Source organism: Myxocyprinus asiaticus, chromosome 43 (genome assembly GCF_019703515.2).
Source record: "Myxocyprinus asiaticus isolate MX2 ecotype Aquarium Trade chromosome 43, UBuf_Myxa_2, whole genome shotgun sequence".
NCBI classification, from domain to species: Eukaryota; Metazoa; Chordata; class Actinopteri; order Cypriniformes; family Catostomidae; genus Myxocyprinus; species Myxocyprinus asiaticus.
In genome coordinates this window covers 11,574,662-11,591,910 of record NC_059386.1, presented here as the reverse complement: position 1 = coordinate 11,591,910, position 17,249 = coordinate 11,574,662, and the positions used below count along the sequence as shown (strand labels likewise).

Genomic DNA, 17,249 nt, shown 5'->3' with positions numbered 1-17,249 from the left:
CTTGGGCTCCGAACGAGAGGTCGAACTAGCCGGCAATCTCGTCCGAGCGCCCAACCGGGGCAAGCGAGCATGCTGGGGAATGGGAGGTCCGTGAGGGGATACCCAGCGGAGGTGGTCCCATTGAGGTCCCCAAATCGCCCCCAGTGCTAACCGGCACGGCCTCATATCCGTAGGTAGAAGGATCGAGGCAGGGAGCCACTGGGGTGGCTTGCTTTCTTATGAATGCAAGCCGCGACCGCAACATTGCCATGGTCATGTTCTCGCAATGAGGACAAGACCCATCTACGAACGATGTCTCTGCGTGGGCAGCGCCCAGACACGTAAGACAGCAATCATGGCCATCGGAAGCGGAGAGATAGCGACCTCAACCAGGAATAACACACAAACGGAAAGGCATCTTTAAAAAGACGTTCCGTGTGTGCCGCTCTTTTAGAAAGAATATTTACTCTTTTTAGAATATACTCTTTTAGTTGTTCTGCCCTGGGGCATTCTCTGCACTCCACGGTTGCAGAGGGGTAGTAGCCGCTGAAATGCACAATAGAATCCAGCAGATGAGGTGAATGAATTTCGCAGATGAATTCAGCTTCAATGAATAGAACCGCTCAGCTCCGAAGAGAAAATCTGAATGAGTGGTTGCATACCAGCTCCTTTTATACCTGTATATTTGAGGGAGTGGCATGCAAATTCCACTTTTTTCAAAAAAGCAGAGGTGTTTGGGGCTCCCAAGAGTGACCCCTAGTGTCACTACATCGACACAACGTCGAGTGAATGACAGATAGGGAACTGCAAGGCAGGTCACTTGGTTTTGGAACAAAGACACTATGCATAAATATAAAAATAAAGAATATAAATGTATGTAAATAGTGGTTCCCCGTTACCCCTCACCGGGCTGAGCATTCAGGCGGCATGTGTTCAGGAAGTCAGCTGTAAAGAAGATATCAACATCACAGAAGAAGAGTAGGACATTCCCTCCCTTCCAGGCACGAGCACCCACGTCCAGCCCTCGGCCGCGAGAAAACTCTTCATTCAGCTGAATCAGTGTGAAGTTACGGAAGTTTAGCTCCCTGCACAAGTAGACACAACAAAATTATAGTAAGAGACAAAATGTCTCTTAAATCTAACTGGAATGTACTCTCATTTATAGCCATTAAGAACGGAACAACAGATGGTAAACTAAAGACCCAACAACTGTCTATCATTCTTTATTTTGGCCTTTTGCCTCTTTATTGATAGGGACAGTGAGAGAGAAGAGAGACGCATGCCGGACTCAAATCTGCATCGCCTGTATGAGATCAAGACTCATTAAATTAGCATGTGTGCAAGTGCTAGGCCACGGCTCCAACTAATACATCTTGTTTAATAACAATAGTGTTAGCTATCTTGTAACTAACCGCTAGGCCATGGCTTCAACTAAAACATCTTTCTAAATAATTAAAGTGCTAGCTAGTTAGTAAGTTAGTGCTAACTGCTAAGCTAAGGGTCCAACAAAATAATATTTCTTAGGGTGTGTCTCAATCAGCTCCCTATTTCAGTAGTCATGTCACAGATCAGAGAGTCGGCCATTTTAAGAGCTGTCTCAATTGCAAATCGTTCCAGGACACTGAAACATTCGCCCCCTAAAAAATCCCACAGTGCACCGTAAAAACAAGGGAGCATCGTTGCTCACTATGTTCCCTTACCGGAAATGTCGTCATGTCTTCTGAAGTCTCTCAAGTCATTAGAAGATGAGCACAAGTGTAAATATATGATGTCAAAGTCTTATTTTTCTTTTTAAAAGAGATGTCGTTAGTAATGTTTTTAATTAATAATTACAATGAAAGGGAAACAATCTTTTAAATATTAGAATTGTTAAAAAGAAGTTTTAAAATGTATTCCTTTATATTTTTATTTCTTTATTTAATGTCATTTATCTTTCATAATAACACTATACGTTTGAATATCTTCAATGGAAATTAACGATTCATTTATACAGCGATGGTGCTGATTAATATTCACTTAGATGCGTGAGCTTGTTATCATGTCGCAGGTAACTAAGTAATAAGTGTCCCAATGTTTAGTGGATGAACGCCCTTGCCAGAGCCCGAATTCGTGTTCACGATATACTGATTCATGACATTGGGAAGTAGGGACCTGATTGAGAGTCACGCTTAGCTATAATAGTGCTAGCTAGCTTGTAAGTAAAACATCTTTCTTATAATAGAGCTAGCTAGCTAGTAAGTTCATGCTAATTAATAGTGCTAGTTAGAGAGTAAGCTATGTACCGCAGCTCCAACTAACACATATTTCTTATAATAGAGCTGGCTTGCAAGTTTGCACTGGCCGCTAGGCTTCAACTTTCTTAATAATAATAGTGCTAGCTTAGCTAGAGAGTTAGCGCTAACCACTATGCCTTGGCTCAATATATCTTTCTTAATAGAATAATTGTGCTAGCTAGCTATAGAGTAAGCACTATCCGCTAGGCTTCAACTAAAATAGCGTTCTTAATAATAATAATGCTAGCTATCTAGAGAGTTACCGCTAACCACTATGCCATGGCTCCAACTAATACAGCTAGTGAGCACTACCCGCTATGCCAACTACTAAATCTTGATAATTATAATAAAAACATCGATAGAAAGCTGTACTTTGTGTCTCGCGACTGTAAACAAGAAACGTGTATGCATGCTGTTTCACCCATTTGGTGTTAGGTATTTTAAAGTAATTTTAGCGCCCTGAAACGTATTATCGTCCGGCAATTTTTTATAAACTGCCATCAAAAGAGGCATCATATTTCGTTTATGTTTGCTAAAATGCTACTTATAAACATGCATGTTCTCTCTGGACCGAATGTTTTGGGTTCCCCCAAGACCATAGAGCTGGTAGGACTAACTTCGGTCGAGAGAGATAAACTTGTAATATAAATATGATTGTCACTACCTGAATGTTTTGGGAATGAATATGGTTGTTCAGTGTGTATAGAACACGATTGACAACCATTTTTAGTCTGCAGTGTGTACATGACCAATATCACTTCACAAGAAAAACTTTATATATCCAGTCCATTTCCATCACAGTTGTCAGGAGAGAGGAGCTCATTCCTGAGAGGTGAACATGACAAATGAAAGGCCGCTAAAATTGAAACTACTCTGGTGATGTGATGAGCACAGCTGTCTCGCCAAGCAGCTAAGCAGACCCAATTCCTCTCAAGCTCAGAGGAAATCACATGACTGGCATTTAGCTAATGTTTATGTGATTGCATTTTCAGAGCATTTCCCGTATCTTGCCGTCTGTTGTATGAAAAAATGGAAGTGTTGTTCGTGACAGCAGAGGAAGACATGCTGTGATTGATAGAAGGTGCAGATTTTACAGTGTGACCCGCATCAATCCACACAGAGCAAGAGCATCCTTAGCCAGAGATGTGTATATGTGACTGTGAAAACAATCAGCCGCACACACACACACACACACACACACACACACACAAAGAAAGATGATTAATGTTTGTGCTGGGCTTGAGCCAAGTTGATGTATAACAGCACAATACTGCCATACATGGTGCAGATAATACTTGCTATTAAAGCCATACTGCTCTTGTAAGAGGAACAGGAAGAATGTCCTTTTTTATTTTGATTCACTAACAATTTCGCACCAATGCTTCAACCATTCTTTTTTAACAAAAAAGAGGCAATCTATAGATTCATTCTGTTTTATGGGTGGACTCCAAATCCCGAAATGCAGGGGGGACACAAAAACATTTTTGCAACAAGTGGGAGTTGTTTCAAGTTGAATAAATACCATTTAAAGCAGTAAATCGTAAAACTACCCTGCAAAATATGTTTGAGCCACAAGTCATTACGGATTTAGAGCAGTTCCAAATAGTAGGCAAACAGGATTTTATTCTTGTCACATTAGCAGAATGGATTTGGAGTAGAGCCTGGAGCATTCCGCGTGTATGTATGTGTGATTCAATTTGCCATCGGCCAAAAAAAAGAAAAGAAAAAAGACTCCAAATATTTCTTTTTATGATAGTGGCTTGTTTTCAAGGGCTGGGAACAGTCTAAAAGAATCCACAAGTCATAGCATTTTTACACTTTAATTTATTCCACTCCACACACACACACATATTTACTTAGCTATCTACACTGTATAATGTGGTAAACTTATCTAAGATCTTACCCTTGAAAAATATTTTTGTTATTGTTATCTAATGTAGGGAGTCATGTGATGCCATGTGAGGATCGGATGTGTGAACGGCGAGCTTTGCACACTTTGCTAGTTTTAATACCTTTTAATGACATAAACCAGTGAGATTTGATACACTCTGTTCCATAACTGTTCTAAGAGGACAATATGTCAAAGAATTCAAAATCCTCGGGCTCTGGAAACATTAAAAGACACTTACGTGCTCAGGCTGACACCCCTGAGAAGGCCGCGGACCAGGGAGTCGATTTGGCCAGAGAGCTGCGGGAAATATGGCGAAAGATGTTGAACATGTTGGCAATGCTGACGAAGGTCGTTGCTGACTTGGAAGATCTTGCTGTGATCCGTCGATCGATCACTGCCATGGAGGCAAAATTTACTGATGTGGTCACAAGAATGGGGGATGTCGAGAAACAGATCGTTTATCTGCAGTCATCGGAGAGGGAATTATCTGCTAATCCACTAGCAACCAAGGTGGATTTGGAGCATGTCTGGGAGAAGTTGGAGGACATGGAAAACCGTAGCCGGTGGAATAACTTCCCTATCGTGGGAGTCCCGGAGGGAGTGGAGAGTCCATCCTCTGACTGGCATTGTCAGCAGGTGGGTGTGTCTTTAAGACCAAGCTTATACAATCTAGAGGGGGTCCAATAGAATTTATGTAAAATCTTGAATTGCATAAGACGCACCCTTGTGTCTCTAGATGCAAACTTGACGTTTTTAGAATCCTAGCCCACACTCCCTCCTCCAGTACCAAGTTTAAATCTTTCTCCCATAGTCTCTTGATAGAAGTTAAAGCTCTGTTCCACAGACTCTGAATTAGCAGGGAGTAATACACTGATGCCTCATGACCTTTTCCAAAAGCAGTAATCACCCCTCCCAGAGTGTCTGCTGCTTTAGGGGGGTGTATGCTACTCCCAAAAATAGTACAGAGCAGGTGGCACAGCTGTAAATACCTAAAGAACTGATATCTGGGAAACCCAAAATTTTGAAACAAATTTTCAAAGGATCACAACACTCCGCTCTCATATAGGTCTCCGATTGTAGTAACCTCCCTCACATTCTACCATATCAAACGCCTTTTCGGCATCAAGTGAGATGGCAGCGACCGGAGTCTAATCATTCGCCACTGACCACATGATATTGATGAAACGCCTAACGTTATCAGAAGAGCTACGGCCCTGAATAAACCCCACCTGATCTATATGTATAAGAGATGTCATAACTTTACTTAATCGGTTAGCCAAAATTTTGGACAATATTTTAACGTCTAGCTGGATCATGGAAATTGGATGGTAACTCTTACACTCACTTGGATCTTTGTCCTTTTTAAGAATCAGACTGATCCGGGCTTGCGTCATGGTTGGTGGAAGCTTTCCAATCTTTAATGATTCCATATTAACTTCTAGCAAATGTGGAGCCAATTCTGTAGCATAAGATCTAAAAAACTCAGCGGCAAAGCCATCTGGCCTTGGAGCCTTGCCTGTAGGCAAGGCCTTAATTACCTTGCCAAGCTCCTCCAAGATTATCTCAGAATCAAGATATTGTTTTGCTCATTCGTCAGTTTAGGGAGTTCTAATGGTTCCACAAATTTTCTAATATCTTCATCAGTAGACGAAGACGTGGAACTATAGAGATCAAGATAGAATGGTAAAAATTTCACCACCAGTAGATTTCACTGAGGGAATGGTAGAAAAAGACTCTCTCTACTTTATATATCTAGCCAAAAGCTTCCCTGCTTTGTCCCCTGACTCAAATTATGTCTTGCCCTGAATAGCCAAAACTCCACCTTCTGTGACAAAATAGTATTATATCTGTATTTCAATCGGGTCAATTCTCTGAGGCCATCAGACGACATTCGGCGCTTCAGCTCTGCCTCGGCACTTTTAATATTCCCTTCCAACTCCACGAGTTATCATGCTTTGGATTTTTTAATGAATGAGGCATACTGTATGATCCGACCCCTAAGAACCACCATAAGTGCCTCCCAAGCCATGCCCACAGAGGATACTGAGGACCAGTTGGTCTCCATATAAACATTAATTTCAGCCTTTAACATTTGTTGGAATTCAGGATTTTGCAAAAGGGATATATTAAAGTGCCAACTATATGATTTCTTTTTCTCCGTATGTGGCAACATCTCTAAACTCACCAGGGAATGATCTGAGACTAAGATGTATCCAATTGAGCAATCAACAATGATGAAATGAGAGACTTAGTTATAAAAAAAAATCTATTCTAGAATAAATCTTATGGACTGATGAAAAGACTGTATAGTCCCTGCCAGATGGGTTCAAAATCTCCAAATATCTGTAAGACCAAACGTCAATGTTGCTCTAGGGGGCTTACACACTTTTGCTTCACTATGATCAAGGACGGAGTCCATAAATAGATTAAAGTCTCCTCCAAATATTATATAATGAGGGGTGACAGCAGCTTGCAACATCCCTTCAAATCTATAAAAAAGCCCTGATCATCAGCGTTAGGTGCGTAAATATTAGCCAAAATCAGCCTTTGCCCCTGAATTTCTGTTAAAACAATAATGACTCTTCCTAATTTATCTATAATCTGTTTGAGACATTTGAACTGTAGATGCTAACTTATCAATGTAATGACTCCCCTGCTCTTACTTGATCCAGCACTAAAGAAAACATGCCCACCCCATATCACATTTTTCAGCTTCCTGTGGGGAAAGATGCATTTATTGAAGAAAAACTATATCATATTTCTTACATTTAAGAAAATAAATTTTATGGGGTGCCCCAACCCATTCACATTCCACGTGGGGAGAGACAATCCACTCATACTAACATCTGACATTTTGACATACGGTTGTGCTCAAAAGTTTGCATACCCTTGGAGAATTCGTAATATATGTACCATTTTTAAAGAAAACATGAGTGAGCAGGCAAAATACATTTCTTTTATTTCTTATGGGATTCATATTCAACTGTAGGTTATAACAGAAGGACACAGTCATAAAACACGGCAACAAAGAAAAAACTGAAATGACCCCTGTTCAGAAGTCTGCATACCCTTTGTTCTTAATACTGTGTATTGCCCCCTTTAGCATCAATGACAGCGTGCAGTCTTTTGTAATAGTTGTCTATGAGGCCCCAAATTCTTGCAGGTGGTATAGCTGCCCATTCATCTTGGCAAAATGCCTCCAGGTCATGCAAAGTCTTTGGTCGTCTTGCATGAACCGCATGTTTGAGATCTCCCCAGAGTGGCTCGATGATATTAAGGTCAGGAGACTGTGATGGCCATTCCAGAACCTTCACCTTTTTCTGCTGTAACCACTGGAGGGTCAACTTGGCCTTGTGCTTAGAGTAACTGTCGTGCTGGAAAGTCTAAGAGCGTCCCATGCGCAACTTTCGTGCAGAAGAATGCAAATTGTCTGCCAGTATTTCTGATAACATGCTGCATTCATCTTGCCATCAATTTTCACAAGATTCCCCGTGCTTTTAGAGCTCACACACCTCCAAAACATCAGTGAGCCTCCACCATGCTTCACAGTGGGGATGGTATTCTTTTCACTATAGGTCTTGTTGACCCCTCTCCAAACATAGCGCTTATGATTGTGACCATAAATCTCTATTTTGGTCTCGTCACTCCAAATTACAGTGTGCCAGAAGCTGTGAGCCGTGTCAAGGTGTTGTCGGGCATATTGTAACCGGGCTTTTTTGTGGCATTGGTGCAGTAAAGGCTTCTTTCTGGCAACTCGACCATGCAGCTCATTTTTGTTCAAGAATCATCATATTGTGCTCCTTGAAACAACCACACCGTCTTTTTCCAGAGCAGCATGTATTTCTCCTGAGGTTACCTGTGGGGTTTTTTTTTGTATCCCGAACAATTCTTCTGGAAGTTGTGGCTGAAATCTTTCTTGGTCTACCTGACCTTGGCTTGGTATCAAGAGATCCCTGAATTTTCCACTTCTAAATACATTTTCAAGGCTTTGGATATCTTTTTATATCCTTTTCCATCTTCATAAAGTTCCATTACCTTGTTACACAGGTCTTTTGACAGTTCTTTTCTGCTCCCCATGGCTCAGTATCTAGCCTGCTCATTCCATCCACGTGAATCATGGCATTTATATTTGCTTAAAACTTCCTTATTTGGACAGTAAAATGTGAATGCAATTTAAAGTTCACAATAATCGCGGTTAGATAAAATAATCTCGATCAGGCGATTATGTAATGGCAAGCCTCGAGGTACTTACTTCATAAAAAAAGCTAAACGGATTGGTACCTCTTCGCCTTCACGTAGGAACAATCAATCGAACCACAAAAGGACCCGCAAACAAGCTGTACTCAGACCACCTCCCAAGGTTGTCTGAGTTCGGTTTGTTTATGGGACCTTTTAGGGGGGTCCGAGATCATTTGGGTTGTTCACACATACACGTCATATCGCTCTGAGACCCTTTGGAGTGCTCAAATGAACTAGGTGTGAAAATGCCCATGTCTCTGTCGTGTCATGTGTCAGCTTGAGTTCTTGTCTAGATTTGAACTGCGGTCCTCAGAGTCCAAAGTCCAACACTCTATGAGGTGCGCTACCATGCAAGCTATTCATATTGGAATAAGTGTATATATGTAGGTGGGTCTGTAATACAAACGTTAAAATGTATAATATTTCAAAAGATGTGTTAGAGTAAAAGTGTGTTGATATCATAACATAGCAGGATCTGAGTAATAGAGAGAAAAATATGTGTTTATAAAATTATAATCAGCCACTGAAGTCATGATATGAGTGAAAGTGAACAAAACACACAGTTGTTGTAGCGCCTCTGGTGTTCACTTCACTTGGAAACTGCAGGGAAGTGTACCTGGAGACACGAATAATAAGTTTTGCCAAAATGTATATGGAGTCACGTTTTCACTATGAGACCAGGTTGCATTGTTATGTCCGGATCTATTATGTTATTCAAAAATACATAAAAAATGTAATTCACACAAAACACTTATTTTAATACATCTCTACAATGATGAAGACAGTTTCAATTTCTGTAATTTCTATATTTTTAATGGAGCTTAAAATCAAAAATGTCTGATAGACCTGACCTGCTAAAGAGAGACGGACTCCATCCCTCCAGGGAAGGTGCCGCTCTCCACACTAATAATTTGGCTCATAGTCTTAATAGTGATAGTATTTGACTAATTGGGGCCCAGGTCAGGAAGCAGACAAACTGGCTAATCCAAACATCTGCTAGCTGCCTTGAGACATCACACAGGTCACATAAACTACAACACATAGAGATTGTATCACCTAGATACCATATAGAGTCTGTGTCTGTTCCCCGAACTACCAAACACAAACCCCTCACTAAATAATTTAGAAAAATTTAATTAAGGTCAAACTTTAAAAAAAATAATAATAATTTGAAGATAAACATCATATAAAGGTAGGGCTACTAAACATTAGATCTCTTTCTACTGAAAGACTAATTGGAAATGGAATTATTACAGATCATAGTTTGGATGTGCTCTGTTTGACTGAAACCTGGCTTAAACCGGATGAATATAATAGTTTAAATGAATCTGCTCCATCAGGTTATTGTTATAAACATGAAACTCACCTGAAGGGTCAAGGAGGAGGTGTTGCTACAATTTACAGTGAAGTTTTTGGTGTTACTCAGAGGACAGGATATAAGTTGAAGTCTTTTGAACTAATAATGCTTAATGTGACATCGTCAGATATAAATAAAAAATCTCTGTCATCTTTTGCCCTTGCTACAGTATATAGATCACCCAGGCCTTACTCTGGTTTCCTTGGTGAATTTGCAAATTTTCTATCTGATCTAGTAGTTAATGTAGATAGAGCTTTAATTGTTGGTGACTTCAACATTCACGCAGATAATGAAAATTACACATTGGGATTAGCTTTTATCGACATTCTCAAGACAAAATGTGACAGGACCAACTCATCGCCATAATCATATGCTAGATTTAATTCTGTCATACGGAGTTGATGTTGATACTATAGAAATTCTACCGCAGAACGATGACATCTCAGATCATTACCTCGTCTCTTGTTTGTTGCGATCAGCTAATGTCACTCAATCTACACCAAGCTATTGTTCAGGTACAACTATTCTTTTGACCACTAAAGATAGCTTCACTAATAATTTTCCAGAATAGTCTCACATACTCAGTAAGCCAAAAAGTCTAGAAGAACTTGATGTAATAACAGAAAATATAAATACAGTCTTCTCTAGCCCTCTTGATAGTGTCGCCCCCCTTCAATTAAAGAAAATTCAAGAAAAAAGCCCCACATCATGATACAATGATCACACTCATGCTCTCAAGAGAGCAGCAAGGAAAATGGAGTGCAAGTGGAAGAATACAAAATTAGAGGTATTACGCTGTGCATGGAAGGATAGTGTCTGTAGTTATAGACAGGCACTAAAAGCTGCCAGGTCAGCATATTTGAGCAAACTCATAGAAAATAGCCACAACAATCCTAGCTGTTTATTCAGTATTGTGGCTATTGCTATTGGTTAGGAATAAAGCTTCGACTGAACCAGATATTCTGTTACAGCACAACAGTAATGACTTCATGAATTTCTTTACTGATAAAATTGAAATAATCAGAAATAAAATTGGAACTATGCAATCACCTGTCACAGACCTCATAAAACAGTGTCTCATAATTTTCCTCATGAATAATGTTGTCCGAGGTGATAAAAATGAGAAATATTTTAAAATCAAGTTTAAAACACGTCAAGTTTGTAGACATGTAATCTTAGAGTTCTTGTTGTTTTTACACATTTTTGAAAAACATTTATAGCACTTTCTACAAGAGAAATGATTTAATGACTTTAAAAATGTCATGTTGTGTAACTTGTAACAAGTAAAAGGTATTAAAATAGTTTCCTTGCATCTTCAATACATGAGAGTGTACACAACTTCATTAGTTTAAAAAACAGGTGAAAAATATTGTTTACAAATATCATGAATTTTTAAAAATATTAAGAAGTATTCTCACAGTTACACCAAATGACCTGAACAAAATGTGCCTTTTCATAAAAATGTCAAAATGTTGATATTTAATGATCTAAAGAGTCTAAAGAGGTCTTCTCTGTTTTATAATTGTTTTTCACATGACAACAATATTGCTGCTTACATGTTGGTTACACCATCTGACTTTGATTTGGTGGACAAAAGTTTTCAAATATTAATCATATTTTAAAATAAAATCGTTTCACTATTTAAAGAAATAATAAGAAAAGATGATTCAGCACAACTCATGCCAATATTTCTTTTTTCAGGAATTTCAGCTTTTAATGAGACTTTGTTTTTTGTTTTTACTGTCTCCAGACAGTTACACCACATTACATTTGATGTAAAAAATTTAAAAAGGACTTTGAATTCAGTAATTGAAAACATGTTTATCATAGTAGAGGTGTATTCAAGGAATTGTGTGAATTGCATTTGTAATGTATTTTTGAATAATTTATTAGACGTGGACATTTATTTTATTTTTTTTAATTTTTTTTGCATTTGTATAATAATAAAATATATAATCATATTCCTATATATAATTAAATATATCTTTAATTAATAATATGTATTTATTATGTTTATCTAATTATCAATTATAATTATATATAAAAAACATTATTTATTGTATTTATGTAACATGTTTCGAATTGAGGACATCCTCAAATGTCTTCAAAGGGAGGTTTTGTCATATTTAGTTATCTTCTGGGGACAAAGTTAAGTTAACACACACACACACACACACAAACACACACACACACACACACACACATGTTGGTCCGGCTATCCTTATGAGGACTCTCCATAGACATAATGATTTTTATATTATATGAACTATAGATTCTATCCCCTAAACCTAACCCTCACAAAAAACTTTCTGCATTTTAACATTTTCAAATAACATCGTTTAGTATGTTTTTTTAAGTGATTTGAATTATGGGCACACTAGAAATGCCCTCATAAACCACATTTATAGCATAATTCCCTTGCAATTACCAGTTTGTAACCTAAAGAAATGTCTTCGTAAACTACCCAAACCCAACCACACACACACACACACACACACACACACATGTTTGTTTTATATCATCGTGGGGACTTTCAATAGACTTCTATGGATTTTATAGGGATCTAACGATAATTTCTATCCCCTAACCCTAACCCTAACAGAAACCTTTTTGCATTTTTACATTTTCAAAAAAGCATTGTTTAGTATGTTTACTAAGCCATTTCCCTCATGGGGACCGCTGGCTGGGCCCCACAATGTAGGTGATCTCAGGTTTTACTATCCTTGTGGGGACATTTGGTCCCCTCAATGGAGGTTAAACCTGTACACACACACAAACACAAAGAGCTTCATGGATCCAAGAGCAGGATCTCACAAATTTAACAGCTCTCAGATTAACGGCTCTCATAGCAATCCAAACATGTCAAGAGTACTTAAAGCAATATAAACCTCCTGTCAACAACTTAATAAAAGCAAATCATGTGACTGAGTAGCACAATTTGCCTCTATCTAAAGTTTAATGATTGTTATACAATTATGAGTACTTAGACTTCGGCAAGATTTATGCATAGATTTTATCATCAATATTTACTGTATATAAACCAGCTGTCTGCTCTTGGAGCTTTGTATAATGAAGTGTTATCCGCAATTTCCTCTCTTCCCCTCTTCAAATGAACACAAATTATTAATGCGTATCGATTCACTTTGCCCGGCAAACAGATACTGTAGTCACATCAACCTACTTCTAAAAGTACATATTGACCAGTGTACATTCTCTCTTACAGCTGCAATCAATATCAAAACACCAATGCAACTAGTGCATATATTTAGATACAGATACAAGCTGTATGGATGAGGGCAATTTGTGGCTATTTATAAATCAGTGCTTGATTTTCAGTGAACTATAACTTACATTTTGTTCTGTTTATCACATAAAGCTATTGTATGGCCTCGGAAGACTTGAAATATAGACATATGGACTACTTTTATTATATTATTATGGTATTTATGGCACTTTTTTGTGCTTTTTAGAGCTAGACAGCCCCAGTCCCTATCCACCTGGAATTGTATGGAAAAGAGCAGCCTGGACAATCTACTAAACATCTGCTTTTGTGTTCCACAGAAGTTTCGAATGACATGAGGGTGAACTATTTCTTTAAGAGTTAGATTAAAGCGTTGCATGCTTGCTTGGATGATTACAATAGGAGCGATTTTGTCACATTGCATCCCTCATTAGACATGAATTTGGAGTCAGATGAAAAGATTTCTCTTCAGTTAAAGTGATATTTATCAGTCTGGGAAGAGTAGAGAATCTGTGTCTTAGTAATTTCTTGTGTATTTCTTATCATGTGGCATCCTTAACTTTGAAATGTGCATTTGCCAAAGAATGTGAAAGGGATTTTAGGACTCACCAAGTATTAAATAGCTTCTTTGTTGGGTTAGATTTTTCAGCCACTGATAAGAAAACAGTCATGTTAAATGGATACTTCACCCAATATGAAAATTCTCTTTTATGTTACCCTCTTGTCATTCCAAACGCCTTTCTTTCTTATGCAGAACACAAAAGGAAAATGTTAATGAATATTCCAGATTCAAGAGTTTTGGCAGTTGATACTCACTTTAAAGCTGCACTATGTAGATTTGTTTTGGTTACAATTAACAAAAGTTCATTATTGAGTGAGTACATAAAAAAAAAAAAAAAAAATCCATGTTCAAAACCATGTCCTTGTCTTACCCCGATTCACTACAGTAAGCCTACAATAATGATTTTTATTTTGCGGGAATTTGAGTTGTCGAGTCGGATTTGGTGCGAAATCACAGGCATATGTCATTCGTCCTTGCGTGTTTATGTCATATCCATAAGCTGAGAAGGTCTGGCTGTGTCGCGGGAAGCGGGAAGTGAGTGTCATAGCTGTTCGGTCAGTCCAGTCGCGGTTTCAGGAGTCAGGACAGCAGCGGAGTGCAATCACTCTTCTAATGGATTGAACTGTTTTTTACTGTTTGGCGAAGTTGTTTGCCTGCTATACTGCTTGGATATGTTTTCTGGTAGGGCTGTTGAAGCTTATATTGTTTGTCATGCTTTAATGAATCGATCATGTGTACCGATCGCAATGTGTTTATAAGTTTCTTTTTCAGTGAAGTTACTGTTACATATTTACTAATACTCATGACTTCTGAGTATTTTATAACATTGCTGCAGTTTCGAGATTCCCAAATTGTGTGTCTCTAAATGTGTGTGCCGCTGTTTTCTTAGGCTATTTTTTCTTTTACCTCAGTCACAGAAATGCACTGTTGTTGTCACTTTACATTCTCTTTTAGCAGAGAATGCTAAAAGTCAGGCATTTTTTGGCCTGACAAAGATCTGATGGTCTGCAAGCAAGTGTGAGCCAATAAAGTTTTTTTGTAGCAATAAATTAGTGTATGGACATTAGCAATTTGATCCTTTTAGCAAATGTTTGAACAGATCTAAAAAGCCACTGTAAGTACAAGGTGGTTCCCCATGAATTTATGCTCATCTCCAGTTGTCAATAATGTACCGATTTCATAGTACAGTTAGGTTTCATTTGTTTAGCATGTACCATCTCTCTGTTGTAACTTTACTTCCAAATAAACACTTAAAAATGTATTATTGGAATTGTTATATTGCATATTTCGGCATATTATTTTCATGTTCAATAAAGTATTTCATCATTATCAAATCCTCTTTTTGCATTTTTATATTACAGTCTTACTGTTTGCAGTGCATAGACCTACTATTGTAGCATGGTGGTTCACTTGCATTGTCCACTGAGGCTGTAGATTGTAATATAAAAATAGAGTCTTCAGTTGGACTCATATCAGCTATTTCACGAGTTTCACCTCTTAAAATGATATGTGTAGTACAAAACAAACCTTAATGTGTACTGTGTAGTGGATAAAACATTTTAACAATCACATTACAATATAATTAAGAGTGTTGTTTATATTCCTCAAAGTAAGTAATATATCGTTTATACATTTTTAAGTGAATAGCATAATATCAACATGAAAATAGCTTATCATGACTCTGTTCTGCAGGTCATCTCCGAGTCCTCAAACCATGAGATTCAGAAGAGGAGAGCCGAATAACAGCTGACGTAAAGTTTTCCTCCGCAAGTAACTTGCAGTTTTACAGTATGCATCAACCGATAGAGGGACAAAAATTACATAGTGTAGCTTACTAGCTTTAAAGCTTAAAAAGCACTAAAAAGTGTCATGAAAGTAGTTCATGCATCTTATGTGTCATATTCCAACCCTTCTGAAGGCATATGATAGGATTTAGTAAGAAATAACAAAAATGTAAGTATTTTTTTTTTGTGTGAAAATTTTAACCTCTGTTGTTCATTCATGAGGGCTAGAAGAGAAGCTCATTCACAGTAGTGGCTTAAGCACTAAAAAAATGCAAGTTATTGCATGAACATACTATGGCTTTGGCTTCCAGCTGCACTGCAATGCCCTTCACTGACCTTTGGCTGCATTATCTTCATAGGATGAACTACACTCTCTTAAAATGGAATACATAGACAATAAAATAATGCCAACTAAAGCCTTCATCAGCCAAATAACAAAGGACAATGCATCTATTTACACTTCAGCAGTTAATTCAGATTGACTTCAAAGACTTTTGTCAATAATCTTACAGTTTATACAGAATCCTTATAAACATTGGCCACCAACATCTACTCAGTTTAATAATTTAAACCATGACTTGTATTATGCATAATTAACTAATATTGGCATTATATTCATGCTACTGTATATAACCAGAGGGGAACTGGCTCCCCCGATGAGCCTGGTTTCCCCCAAAGTTATTTTTCTCCATTAACCAACATCTTATGGAGTTTTGTGTTCAGTCACCTTTAGCTTGCTCACTGGGGTCTAAAGACAAATAATATACACACTCACTGAGCCCTTTATTAGGAACAGCCCGACGTGGTCTTATGCTGTTGTAGCCCATCCACCTCAAGGTTCGATGTGTTGTGCATTCTGAGATGATATTCTTCTCACTACAGTTGTACAGAGTGGTTATCTGAGTTACCAAAGCCTTTCCATCAGTTCGAACCTGTCTGGCCATTCTCTGTTGACCTCTCTCATCAGCAAGGCGTTTCCATCCACAGAACTGCCGCTCACTGGATGTTTTATGTTTTTGGCACTACGCTGAGTAGAGACTGTTGTGTGTGAAAATCCCAGGAGATCAGCAGTTACAGAAATACTCAAACCAGCACATCTGGCACCAACAATCATGCCACGGTCCAAACCACTGAGATCAAATGTTTTCCCCATTCTGAAGGTTGATGTGAATATTAACTGAAGCACCTGACCCGTATCTGCATGATTTTATGCATTGTACTGTTGCCACACAATTGGCTGATTACATGAATAAGTAGGTATACAGGTGTTCCTAATAAAGTGCACAGTGAGTGTATAGTTTTTTAAGGCATAATATACAATCATGTTTTTATCAAACCACACAATGATGACTCTAAGACATTATATGTAAAGCTGCTTTGAAATTATGTGTGTTCTGAAAAGTGCTATACAAATAAAAATTACTTGGCATGAATGACGTGGGTGTGTAAATTATGCCAGAATTTCCCTATCTGTCACTCACTCGACGTTGTGTCGATGTAGTGACACTAGGGGTCAGTCTTGGGAGCCCGAGACACCTCTGGTCTTTGATAAAAGGCCAATGAAAATTGGCGAGTTGTATTTGCATGCCACTCCCCTGGACATACGGGTATAAAAGGAGCTGGTATGCAACCACTCATTCAGATTTTCTCTTCGGAGCCAAACGGTCATGCTCACTGAGCTGAATACTACTTTTCATTCACCTCTGCTGGATCTGACAGCGCATTTCAGCGGCTTCTCCCCCCTCTGCACTGGTGCACTGCAGAGAATGCCCCTGGGCGCTTCGGCTGAAACAAAAGAGTATATTTCTCTAAAAGAGTATATTTCTCTAAAAGAGCGGCACACACGGAACGTCTTTTTAAAGATGCTTTTCCGATTGTGTGTTATTCCTGGTTGCGCTCGTTATCTCTCGCCTTCTGATGGTC

General features: G+C 38.4%; 1 protein-coding gene across 1 annotated transcript in view; it reads right to left on the bottom strand.

Annotated features, from left to right (window-relative positions):
* LOC127433461 (chondroitin sulfate N-acetylgalactosaminyltransferase 1-like) overlaps window positions 1-17,249 on the bottom strand; it is a 65,935-nt gene that overhangs the window by 10,275 nt on the left and 38,411 nt on the right. The window contains exon 5 of the mRNA XM_051685401.1: window positions 886-1,064. Coding sequence (XP_051541361.1) covers window positions 886-1,064 — 179 coding nt within the window. The remainder of the gene's footprint in view (window positions 1-885; window positions 1,065-17,249) is intronic.